This window comes from Numenius arquata, chromosome 2 (genome assembly GCF_964106895.1).
Source record: "Numenius arquata chromosome 2, bNumArq3.hap1.1, whole genome shotgun sequence".
Taxonomy (NCBI): domain Eukaryota; kingdom Metazoa; phylum Chordata; class Aves; order Charadriiformes; family Scolopacidae; genus Numenius; species Numenius arquata.
This window is the reverse complement of record NC_133577.1, coordinates 36,940,990-36,952,503: the sequence shown is the minus strand read 5'-3', so window position 1 is coordinate 36,952,503 and position 11,514 is coordinate 36,940,990. Positions and strand designations below refer to the sequence as shown.

The 11,514-nt window shown below is 44.4% G+C and overlaps 2 protein-coding genes across 4 annotated transcripts in view; one reads left to right on the top strand and one right to left on the bottom strand.

Annotated features, from left to right (window-relative positions):
- Positions 1–434: 434 nt before the first annotated feature.
- MCFD2 (multiple coagulation factor deficiency 2, ER cargo receptor complex subunit) lies at positions 435–5,838 on the bottom strand. Of its 2 annotated transcripts, XM_074144217.1 has the most exons (4): positions 4,866–4,973; positions 4,047–4,195; positions 3,164–3,323; positions 435–2,001 (listed from the first exon to the last, which is right to left on the bottom strand). In XM_074144217.1, exons 2-4 carry the CDS (start codon positions 4,187–4,189, stop codon positions 1,870–1,872), a joined length of 435 nt encoding a protein of 144 aa, XP_074000318.1. In that variant the 5' UTR covers positions 4,190–4,195; positions 4,866–4,973; the 3' UTR covers positions 435–1,869. The 2 variants fall into 2 exon arrangements, with proteins under 2 accessions (XP_074000318.1, XP_074000319.1); XM_074144218.1 differs by lacking the exons at positions 4,047–4,195; positions 4,866–4,973 and adding an exon at positions 5,795–5,838 and having other exon boundaries at positions 556–2,001.
- The window catches only part of TTC7A (tetratricopeptide repeat domain 7A), a 182,558-nt gene continuing 176,806 nt past the window's right edge, over positions 5,763–11,514 (top strand). For both annotated transcript variants that reach the window (XM_074144216.1, XM_074144215.1), the window contains exons 1-3: positions 5,763–5,942; positions 8,677–8,840; positions 10,494–10,662. In XM_074144216.1, the coding sequence (XP_074000317.1) occupies positions 5,768–5,942; positions 8,677–8,840; positions 10,494–10,662 (508 nt within the window). In that variant the 5' untranslated portion in view covers positions 5,763–5,767. The remainder of the gene's footprint in view (positions 5,943–8,676; positions 8,841–10,493; positions 10,663–11,514) is intronic.

Below are 11,514 nucleotides of genomic sequence, written 5' to 3'. Positions count from 1 at the left end.
ACACAACATATGTACATAAATGTGCCCCACAGGTGGTTGCTGAACTAAGTTTACTGACTGTGCTTGATAAGAAACCCATGATTTTTAAGAGCAGTACACAAAAGTCAGTTCCTTGGTCTTGCTCTTTCAACCCAAATAAATCCAAAACTCAGAAACTTAGGCAATAGGCATATACAAATTGGCAGGTCTACAGGCAACCCGCTTTAAATGCTCAAAGCTGAGGAGCTTAACCTCTTCTCTCCTACCCACAAGCATTTTCTATCCTTTCTTCTGCTTCAACATTCACTCCAGATTAATTACCCTCAAAAGGGATATTTAAGATACGCTTTAACTGAAAGAACCTTTCTTTTAAGATGACTGCTAACATCAGAGACAGGCTTAAAAATACATCAGAAAAGTAGGTACGTTTCTCACTAGGACTTCCAGCGTCGTGTGGCCAGCTCCAGAGTCCACGAACCCCAACTTATTTATTGCTTGTACTACCAGCACAACCCTGGCCACAAAGGTATCAAAAAAAAATAATTAGTACAAGAAAAAAGTCTGACACTCAGGATTCATTGCACAAACATTTAAAGAGAGGAAATAATTTCTTTTACAAATGTGTTTCTCTCGTATAAGAATAATTTTGTACAGAAAATAGCTCTTTATACATTTTACAGAAATACACTAACATTTAGATTCTCTATTAATGGATAATGATTTAATGCAATTTAAGACTTCAGTTATATTTTAGAGTCACCAAATATCAATAACACAGCAATACAGCACTTCTCTATTATCCTTAAACTGCTTAACTTATCAAGTATTAAGTCAAGACAGTGAAAACATTCCTAGAACCATGTTAATTGGCAAACACTCAAGTATCGTGAAAGTGTTAGTTATGAAATACCTCCTGAAAGTAATACCGTAATTTAAGTGTCAAGGAATATGAACTAAACCTTAACAAGGCAGCATTACTTGCTCACAGAGATTATCCTACTGGCTAATACTGTAAAAACCAAATTGAACAGAAGCTTTTATATTAAATTGGTTTACTGTTAATGTGACCTTCAAAATGAGATAGCAGAAGCTACTCAAGTAAATGCTATACAGCATTAATACAACATATAAATGTAATAAAAATACTTCCATTTTCTTAAGAAAACACCACAGAAGGTAGAGAAAAAAATCAGTAAATTAAGATATAACAGTATATCTGTGAAGGACAAAAAGGACTTGAAAAACACATGTATATATTTTTATATGTAACATGTAAGGGTATGCTAGGAAGTACATACATTTAGAAATAGTCAATTCCTTCAAAGACTGTTTTAAAGTCCGTATAGTATCACATGGACCTCAAACACAAACCACATTCAAACGTTTTTCATCTACAATTGCTGTTTCAAGCACCTGTACTTACATGCAAATTTCCTTGAAATTAGTGGGAAGGTAAGGACATTTACTCTTCAAATACAGCGATATGCAGTAATCTTTTTTTACTTTATAGGTATTTTATAACTTTAAATAGAGGATGTAAGGAAACAAGTACTATATAACCCAATTAGAGAAAAACTGAAATTGAGATTGTATATGTTCTATTTAGTATTCATACACAGCTACTTAAGAGTTTGCCAGCTGTACCCTATGCGAGTACTGTTGACGCTTCCATGCTTCAAGATTCAAATCCGTAGCTACGTTTAGTCAAACATGGCTGTTGTTCTGAGTTAGCCAATCTCTTAACACATACAACTTTCGAATAAATTCAGCTGGAACTGGTACACCCCTCCTTCTCACAGCACAGAGGTTGATATGAGACAGTAATGAATCACATTATACTGGTTCACATTTCCATGTAGTCAGAAGGAAAAACAAGCCCCCTGCAAAACCCTATTCCAGTGATTTTGCAAATTCCGCATAGTCAATGTATCCATCATTGTTCTTATCGTCATCTCTTAAGACATCATCTATTAGACTAATCAGCTCCTCTTCTTTCATTGCCTGGGCGTGCTCACCATCTTCCTACAAAAACAAAACCACATTGAACAGTTTAGCAGTGTTTCCCACCTAGTGGCACATATGACAGATTACTGGCAACTCATTTTTTTGTTAAGCTATTCATGTTTGGTGCCTAATTTGGGACTAAGATTTATGTAATCATTTATACCAATATAAGCAACTTTCACCAAATGCAAGCCACGAAGTCCAAGTTCTCTGGACCTCAGAACAAGCACTCCTGTATCCAGTAAATATGCTTAGCCAAAAGTTCCAAAAGCTGAATAGCACAGTGTATAATGATCGATAATGATCTTACAGATCTATTCTTAATTTGGATCTTGATGTACTATAGACATGATAGTTTCTATACAGTAGAGAAACTTCTTCCTGTGTGTCAGAACTTGCAAAATGCAGAGCTTGATGACAACAGAGTAGTTAAAAAAATCCAGCACTGTAGCTTAAAGTCAGTAAAATTCTGAGTAACACCCCTTAAGAGCAAAGGGGAATACAAAGAGCGCCTCTGCACAAGAAACAGCAGCCATTATTCTGCTCTCGGCTAGGTGTCTGCAGGAAGTTATGCTATTCTGAATTGTAGCTTCCAAAAGGTCAGTACCAGACAACGTGTTAGTATTGTCTTCCTAATGATTGTATCTTCCTACTTTGTCATTAAATGTTCATAGCTGGAAATAGAATTTGTGTTTAGAAAAAGGCAGGCCATGACTCATTTTTGTAATACTAATTTTGTGCAAGAGGTCTCTTACAGTTCGTGTATCCATGGCAGTAACAGTTTGAAGTTGAAAACTGCAGCCTTAGAACCTCAAACAGCATCGTATCATGTGCTTTTTCTATAAACCCTCATGAGCATTATCCCAATTTGGGTAATTTCCCTTTCCACCCATCCCTGTCTACCAAAGTATCCCCTCTGACAAATTACTTTCACTCTACAGTCCTTCCTCACTCTAAAGTTTAAACTACAACAGAGACTTCTGGAAAACTGCAATGTGACATGAACAGCTGTGATAAAGCTAGCACATTCATAAATCAAACCAAAACTATCTTATCTTCAGGCCAAACTGTAACTTCACTGAAAATGTGCTGTAACTGTTCTGTTTTATTCTACCGTAAGCTGCTTTTAAAGAGTCAGAACTGTTTCCAAACACACATGCTGTTACAAAATTCCACCTACCTCTTTGTGGACATGTGATATAGCAGTAGCAAGCTCTAACCCATCTAACAAATTATTGCCATCATAATCATGCATTTTGAAGTAATGAAGCTGCAACTCTTGTGGAGACATCTCAGATTCTGGTTTCTCAATAACACCTTCCAAATGTTCCATGATGTGGCTAAGAAAAAAAATAAACAAACAAACCCCAGAACATATCCGTCAGCTAATATTTAATGCTCTGTTTACATCAAATTTAGTCTTTGATTAGACAGTCAAGCACACAGGAAATACCGTATCTCTAAAAGCACCCCCTGGACAACCAGGGCAATCGGAAGCTACAGTTTTACATTAAGATGAAGGGGGCACAAAGGCTGTTTGCTACAGTGGCCTCTAATACCTTAGATAGCTATTTCTATTTCTTCTAGCCTACTTAGCAGGTTATCAAAACAACTGAAGCAGTGCCCCAAATCTCCTTTTGGCTGTCTTCCAAAGCTCAGGAACACGAGGAAGATCTTTCCCAGTGTCCTCCTATGAAGTACTTTAGGGAGTTTTATTTGCCGCTACCACTGTTTTGTCTGTATGAAACAGCAAATGAGAAAAAAACCTCTCACTCTACCTGTTCACAATATGATTTTGTCTGAAGTATGTTCTAGGTAAGCACGATTCCTGCAAGAAATTCTCTATAGTACGAATAGGACTAAAGGCTTCAGAGAGACCTTTGTAGGTCTCATATCTCTACAAATGTATTGAGCAAGCACGTCTCGTATCCGAGTCTAGCTAGTCATACAGCACCCTGAGAAAAGAGGGTGCCCTAGGCTTAAGTCCAACTTACGTAGCAAGACTTGAAATACACAAATCATTAAGAAGTAAAGTTTACAATTTTAGAATGTGAAACACATACTCTTTATCTTGTACCAAGTTCTTATCAAGGCGAATGTTTGCATGTTGACTCTCTCCTACGTGTTCCTCAGCTAGGGCAGAGATGAAGAATGCGGCCAGAAAGCAGAACAGCAAATGCATTCTAAAAATCCTTTGGGCCATCATGATCTCCTGCAACACCAAAAACATTCACCCCCAGAAAAACGCAGATGAAAAATGCAATCTACTTTCAGCAGATTTACAGAGTGCTTAGAAACAGTACTAAGTTCTACAATAGAAGATCTTGCTTCATTTCAAGCACTTAGCAAGCAGAAAACCAGAGTGCTCCCATTAAGAATTTTTATGAGGGTCCCTATTTCAAGAAAGAATTTAGTAATTTTCCGAGAATGACCTTTTATTTATTTATTTATTTATTCATGCAGCGAATGCCCACTCTTTAGCCCCACTCGGGTCTGCCAGCCAGCCAGGTCAGCCTCACGCAGGCCTGCCCCACGGCTACGGCAGCAAAGCCCCCCCGTGCGGTATCACGGGGGCTGCCTCTAATTAGTACATCTATTAGGACCGCACGCCCTAATACACAACTTTAAAAACGCAAGGGTCATTGCGGCGCTCGTGTGGCAGGCGAGGGACACGCTACAGCACTTCAGGGGGGCGGGTTTCCTCCCACCCCCGGCAGCGCCCGCCGAAGCAGCCCCCGGCGCGCGGCCGGTTCGGCGGGGAGCGGCGCCGGAGGCCTTGACAGCTGGCGGTGCGCTCTCCCCACGCCCGCCCGCCCGGCCCCCTACTCTCCCCTCGCCGCGGCTGCCGGGTACGGGCGGAGAGGCCCCGCCCGGCTACGCACCCTCCGGCAGACTGCCGCCGCCGCCGCCGTCCCTCCGGTAGACGAGCAGGTGTAGCCGTGCTCGGGGCAGGCCGGCCACCATCCCCGGCCTCACCTCTGACCCCACGCACCCGCCGCGCTCTGGCCCCGCCCCTTCTGCCCCGCCATTGGCTGCACCGCCGCTGGAATTCCACGTGGAGCCCTCGCCGCGGGGACAGGTGGAGCGTCCCGCCCACCGCGGGGCGGGGCCGCGGAGGCGCCTGTCACCGCCCGGTCCGGCCCAAGCCCCTTCCCAGCGCCCGCCAACCCCTTGTCGGCCCCCTGGCGAAGGGCGCACCGAGAGGGTCCCACCAGCCCGGGCGAAGGGCAGGTGCCCACGAGCGGGGCTGAGGGGAAGGGGGACGGCGGGGCTGAAGGGGCGACATGTGCCCGCTGACGGTGCTGTCCCCGCTGACAGGGCTGTCCCCGGCCGCCCTGCTCGGCCCCTTCCCCTCGCCGCTGCCCCACAGCCCCCTCCGCCAGCGGCCGGCGGGCGCCTTCCCCGTCCCGCTGCTCCTCCGGCAACGGCGGCGCCCCGTGGCCGTTACCCTCTGTCGGTTGTTAACTGTTCTCTCGGCTTACCCCCCCCCACCAACCGCCGAGGGCCTCGTTACAGTTATACGCGGCGCCTAAACGGCGGCTGCCTTCGCCTCTGGGGGTTTTAACCCCCCGCGCAAGCCCCGGCCCGGGGAAGCGGTGCGGGCTTTCGGCTCCCCAGGGAGGGGCGTTCGTGAAGGCGCCGCCGTTCCCCGCCGCAAGCCTGGGTCAAGGGTGTCTCCCCGCCGGGGCCGCCCGGAACCCCGAACCCGCACAGGCTCCGGTCCCTGGCGCCGGGGGCTCCCCGCCGGGCGGGGCGAGCGGGGCGGGCCCGGCCCGGCACTAAGATGGCGGCCAAGAGCTCACACTCACACGTGAAGCTGGAGGGGGAGATCGAGCGGTGCCGGGCGGAGGGGCACTGGGTGCAGCTCCAGCACCTGGCCCGGCAGCTCATGCCGCCGGTACGGCCCCCGCGCAAGGCGACGGCGGCGGCGGCAGCAGCGCGGGGGGCGCAGGACGCGGGTAAGCGGCGGCGAGGGGCGGGCAGGGTGGGGCAGAGCGGCCGCCGCTACCGGACCGCCCGGGCGGAGGGCGGCGAGGGTGGCTCGTCGTTCGGTGCCGCCGCTCGGCAGCCCCGGCCCGGTGGGCTGGCGTGGGCGGCAGCTGCGGCTGCCCAGGTCTCCCGGGGTGTCGCCCGGTGTCCCCCGGCGCCGCGGCGGGAGGGAGGGAGGGAAGGAGGGAGAGGTGGTGAGGAAGCGGCGTTCAGGAAGAAAACTCTGCGCTTCCTCTTCGTGTCAGCGCTTCCGAGCCGGTCGGGCAGCGGGGGACATCCCGTGCGTGGGGCTGTCAGCGGGAGCCGGGGCCACCAGCGCTCGGTCGGTGGCTTAACGGCGTTTGGGATGTCGGCCTCGGCTCAGCGAGCACCTGGACGCAGGCGGCGGCGGAGCTCGGTGCCTGCCTTTAATTGAAGAAGCTCGGCTGGGCTGTGGCCAGGCAACTGACTGAAATCTCCCGTGTTTGCAAATATCTCTCTTCAGCTTCTCGATAGTGTGATGCTGATTCCCTGTTGCCCCCTCCCCACCCTGTTCTGGATGCCCCTAAATTATCTCCCTACGCTTCTAAAGGGGACTGATTTATTGAAAGGTTTAGACTCATCCAAGTATCATTTCACACGTAAGATGGGTTTCATAAGTAGCAAATGCGTTCTGGCCTTTTTTCCCTGTTACAACACACTACTTTACTTATTTTTAAATGAGATTGCTTGTAAGAAGTGAGGCAGCCTATCTTAGAAATATAAAATTAGGTGTCTGTAGTCAGCAGCAGTAGGTTGTGAAGAGGACCTGATCCTAGCCACAGCACTGGTACAAGAATCATAGGATGGTTCGTGTTGGAAGGGACCTTAAAGATCATCTAGTTCCAGCCCCACTGCTGTGGGCAGGGGCACCTCCTAGTAGACCAGGGTGCTCAAAGCCCCATCCAGCCTGGCCTTGAACAGTTCGAGTTCTGCCCTTGAAGTCAGAGGAGCTATTTCTATGAATAGACCCACTTCTTTAGTGGAGTGTTCCTAGGATGTGCTCCTGGAGTTAATGGAAGCTTGCTGGAGTGCATAAACTTCACAGTGGAAAAGTATGATGGGGGGAGATATTGGTAGCTTAATACATGTTTGTTTATGAGGCTTTTCAAGTGTATAAGTGATGCAGGTTGAACCCTGTGTTGAGAACCACACGGCCGACCTTTAAACTTTAGTCAGGTTTTGGCAGCACTTACCGGGTGCAGAGATCATCATGCAGTTCGGGGGCATTAATAGTTGAAGAGTTCATATTAGTTTGTACCCTTGTAATTAGGAGGCATAACAACAGTGTGATTGCTGTAAAAACATTATTTGTTAATTTGCTGCTATGTCATAACTTGTTAGTTATGAAAGAGTAATGCTTTGTTGTTGCTACAGAACTTTTCTTCCAGCAAGAGACTAGTTACAGTTTTGTGTTTCCAGAAACAATAGTGTGTCTGGATTGGATTTTCTAATAGTAGTATTTACTTTGAGAGATTGTATATATTTATTTCTTAATTGTGTATGGTCTTACGTAATTCCTTAAGTTTGGTTAAGAGATTAGTGACTATCTGAAAGCTCTTCAGTGTTGCGTAGAACTGATTGCATATAAGGATGGGGGGAAATACACTTTAATGTTTACACTTCTCATTGTATGTACATATAGTTTGTTCATGCAAGTTAGTTGTAGAGCTGCAATTGATCAGGAAGAGCTATGGTTATAATTTGATATGCAGCTGAACACTTAAGCCAGAACAACAAAAAATCTAAAACAAACAAAAAAAAGAACCCACAAGTTGATTATTAATGCCGTAAGTAATGTATAGGTAGTAAGTGGGGATATGATGTCCCATGGACTGAAAATGTAGAAATAGATACACTATCGTGTTTCCTGCATTCTAGAATTTCAGACATTGAAATGTGAAGTATATATGAAATCTAGGGCTTGGCTCTTTGACTTACAAAGATTTTCTTACCCTGCTTGACCCACTAGTCAGCTGATTGAGGTACTACTTTTATGAATAAATGAGCTGCAGAACTGGACCCATCATACAAGAACTCCAAGTACACTGATGGAGTAAACTTTTTTTTTTCCCCCAGTGCATAGTTGCAACATCGCATGATGTTTCATGCCATATCCAGTGTTACTACCTGTGTTTGAGGATTTTAATGTAGAAAGGATTTTATGCGGTATATTAGTTATGTCATCGGGTCAAGCCTTCTGTGTCTTTAGTAATGGATGTGTAGAATATGTCTAAATTCTCTATTTTCATTTTCTGATGTGGTTACAGTTCTGCAGTGAAATTCATAGCCTATCTGTAGTCCGAAGCATGTATTTCATGCTTGTACATTTGTAAATCTAAAGCATGTGCTTAAATATTTGCAAAGATTGGTCTTATACTTTTGAAAGTGAGTTTTGTGATGTGAATTCTAGACTATGGACTATGCTGTCAGAATCGAAGAATTCATTAAGGAAAATCTTCAAGTTAAAAAGAAACATAATTTGATTTTTTTTCATAGGAAACGTACTGTTTCCAATAGTTAGAACTTAATGGAACTTTTTTTCTGTCTGGTAGTTCTTCCTTTACTCCCTCATTTGGGTTACTGTTTGTGTGTCTCAAAGATGTGTTGTTTTGGCTTTTTAATGTTATTCATCAGCAATACGGCACTAAGCGATGTTTCTTGTTGGTTGCTATGTGCTTTCAGAGGACTACGGGAGTATGCTGCTTGCGGAGGCTCTACTGGAAGAATGTTTGAAGGAAAACTTTGCCAAACTGAAGGACTCCATTCCACTGACAGAGAAGAATGAGCCAAAACTGAGCGAAGCTAAAGAGTATCTTACCAATATCTTAAGCAGAGGAAAACTACGAGTAAGTGGGCTCTGTAGTTGTAATTTCTTCCAACTGGATGCTTCTTTCACATGATTATTAGTCTGTTACAAGGTGTTGGTGTTGCCTGTCCATGTCCCTGTATGTGCTGTATTATTACTAATGGAGTGGTAATGCAATACAACTTTGTGGTGTCTTCTGTTGGGAGACTTGCTTCTTCATATGCAAATGAACTATGTGCTACAAGCATATATCCTGTTTAATTTTTTGTTAGAAAGAAGCAGGATAAATAGTTAGGAATTCTCTGGGGTAGTGAGGCATGGCCACATAACTGTGCTGTCAGGCTAGCACAGCTGAGTGACTGACTGCTACTCCTGGTCTGAGGGAATGCGTACACCTAGTCAGCTCCAAATCAGAGGTAAAATGTGCCACAAGCTGCTGTCAGGCACTTAAGGTTGTGGTGTGAGTCCAGGATTACTGCCTTGCTTTCACTCTCTGCCAGAGAAGTTATGCGAAGTTATGCTTTTATTTTATTTTGTGGTCTGGGTGGTTGGTAGCTGCCTGTCAACTCAGCTGCAGAGCTTTAGGAGTGTTTTAAGACTCTGCTTCGATGGCTGCTGCTGTATTGGTGTCCTTGGACACACAGTTGTGTAACTGGCTTTAAAAAGATGATCAATTGCAACAGTCGGCTCTAGACTTGTATTACTTTTGGTCCTGAAACTTACAGGCTAGTTAGCTTGGAAGTGTATGTTTTACTTTTTTCGTGCTAATTTCCAGGGAGCAAGTGTGCAGTGGCTTTTTTGGGGGAGTTCCTTCTTCCTAATTTTTTGAAAGTCAGTGTATTTAAAAAGTAAAAAGGAGCGGGGAAGGAAGGGAAGTCAATCCAACCCTCTTTCTTTGTAATTTAGCACCAGTAACAGCCAGAACCACTGAATCCTTCCAGGTCTTGGTGCTAAGTTTGGCTGCACGAATTGCCGTTACTGTTTGTTAGTGGTGACTTGGCTACTTGTACAGCATTGACCTTGTATTGACTACACGTATTTTAAAAAAAAAAAAGAGTATGAAGCTTAGGAACGTTTTCATGCTTTCCAAAGCATAAAAAGGGTCTAAACGGATGTATTTTACTGAGATTTTTTTGTTACACAGTTTCATATGCATGTTTTCAATCCTTAAGAAACCAAAACAATCTCAGAAATTGCAGGCATGCCTTCTGTTTTTCTAGTGTTGCCTGAAAATTCTTTGATAACTTAAGAAATTCTGTGAGCTTTATGCGCTCTTTAATTAAATGTAGAGAGAAGAGGGGAGCACGACTAAAAAGTGATGCTTTCTGCCTAGTTTAAAAGCAGGGGATTTTCTTGCTATGTATGTAGGTAGTTCTGGCAATGCCAAGCTTTTATGTGCTATCTGTGGCTGGTGAATCTATGGAATAGGTCAGCTAAAACCAAAGAGGTGGCTTGTAAGCTGTGTGTTTCCAAACTGAGCTCCAAAGTAGTTGTCTGACCTTTGTTGCCTGCTCCTGTCATCAGCAGTGCCCTAAGATCTCTAGATGCTTAAATGCTTCCTACTCTGGCCTGTGGAGCTACAATGTTGAGAGGAAAGCATTATGAATCTGCTTAATTTGTTCAGAACTACCTCATTCTTGCTGTCTGGAATTTTACCATTTAAACACTTTTTCCTTTCCCTGCTCCGTTTCAGCCTAAGTATATGACAGAAACTATGCTGATCCTAGGAAAGCTTCATTATGTGGAGGGATCCTACAGAGATGCCATCAGCATGTATGCAAGAGCAGGAATTGATGACCTCTCAACAAAAGATGAACCTCTGTACATGCTGCGCTTGGTAACTGAAGCCTTTGTTATTAAAGGTAAAAGACCACATATGCATATTTGAAGTAAGCTGTGTTTAGGTTGCAGTTGAAGGTATTTGTCCAAGTGATTTGACTGGAGCAGAGTTAGGTCAATGTTGAATGCTTTAGAAAATCCGACTGCGTATGGTCTGTGTAGTTTATACTTAAAGGCATTATGGAGTTGTAGTCCATGGTTTTTAAACTTGGTTGGCTTGTAAAGAAAAGCTTGAAATTGGAAATCTTGCAGTAACTGTTGGCTGTAAGTCAGCAACACACTTGAGCTTGTGTATCTGTTTTGGGAAGATCTTAATCAAGCACTCAGCTGAATTGGGGCCTATGCTTTCTTTCAGAAAGAGTTCATCCACTTGTAAATTTTAGTGTTTTCTGTAAATTAAGCAAAGACAATGTTTCCAAGTTTTAAACTCTGGACTAACAGAATATGTGCTTTCAAAGCAGGTAGTATATTTTTGCAATGCATGTCACACAGTATCAGACCTTATGTACAAACAGGAATCTCTCCTTCCCCTTGTAATTCTACAGACATTGCACTGTTTGAGAGATCCTAATAAAAACTCCCTCTATGGGTAGTGAAATTGCATTTGCTTATTGAGTGGGGGAAAGGAAGACCCTAGTCAGTTTTTGACTCGGGGGGAAAAAAGATCAGTAATCTTCTCCTTCATTTGCTTTCAGTTCCTTTGTAAATGTTGCTCAAGTACTGCTACCTATCTACTGCTTTCTACTCTTTTCAGCATGTCCACCAGCTAATTAGGTGAATGAGAACTCTGATGATCAGATACCTTCAACTGGTATGTAAAAGAGTGAAACCAAATCAACCCAAAATACTGTTTGACTGGGCTTCTAGTATTGCTG

Coding starts and splice junctions, on each gene's coding strand:
- MCFD2 (XM_074144217.1), bottom strand. CDS start 4,189: ATGATGGCCCAAAGGATTTTTAGAATGCATTTGCTGTTCTGCTTTCTG. Junction 3,324..4,046: donor AACTTGGTACAAGATAAAGA/GTATGTGTTTCA, acceptor TTTTTTTCTTAG/CCACATCATGGAACATTTGG. Junction 2,002..3,163: donor TATCACATGTCCACAAAGAG/GTAGGTGGAATT, acceptor TTGTTTTTGTAG/GAAGATGGTGAGCACGCCCA.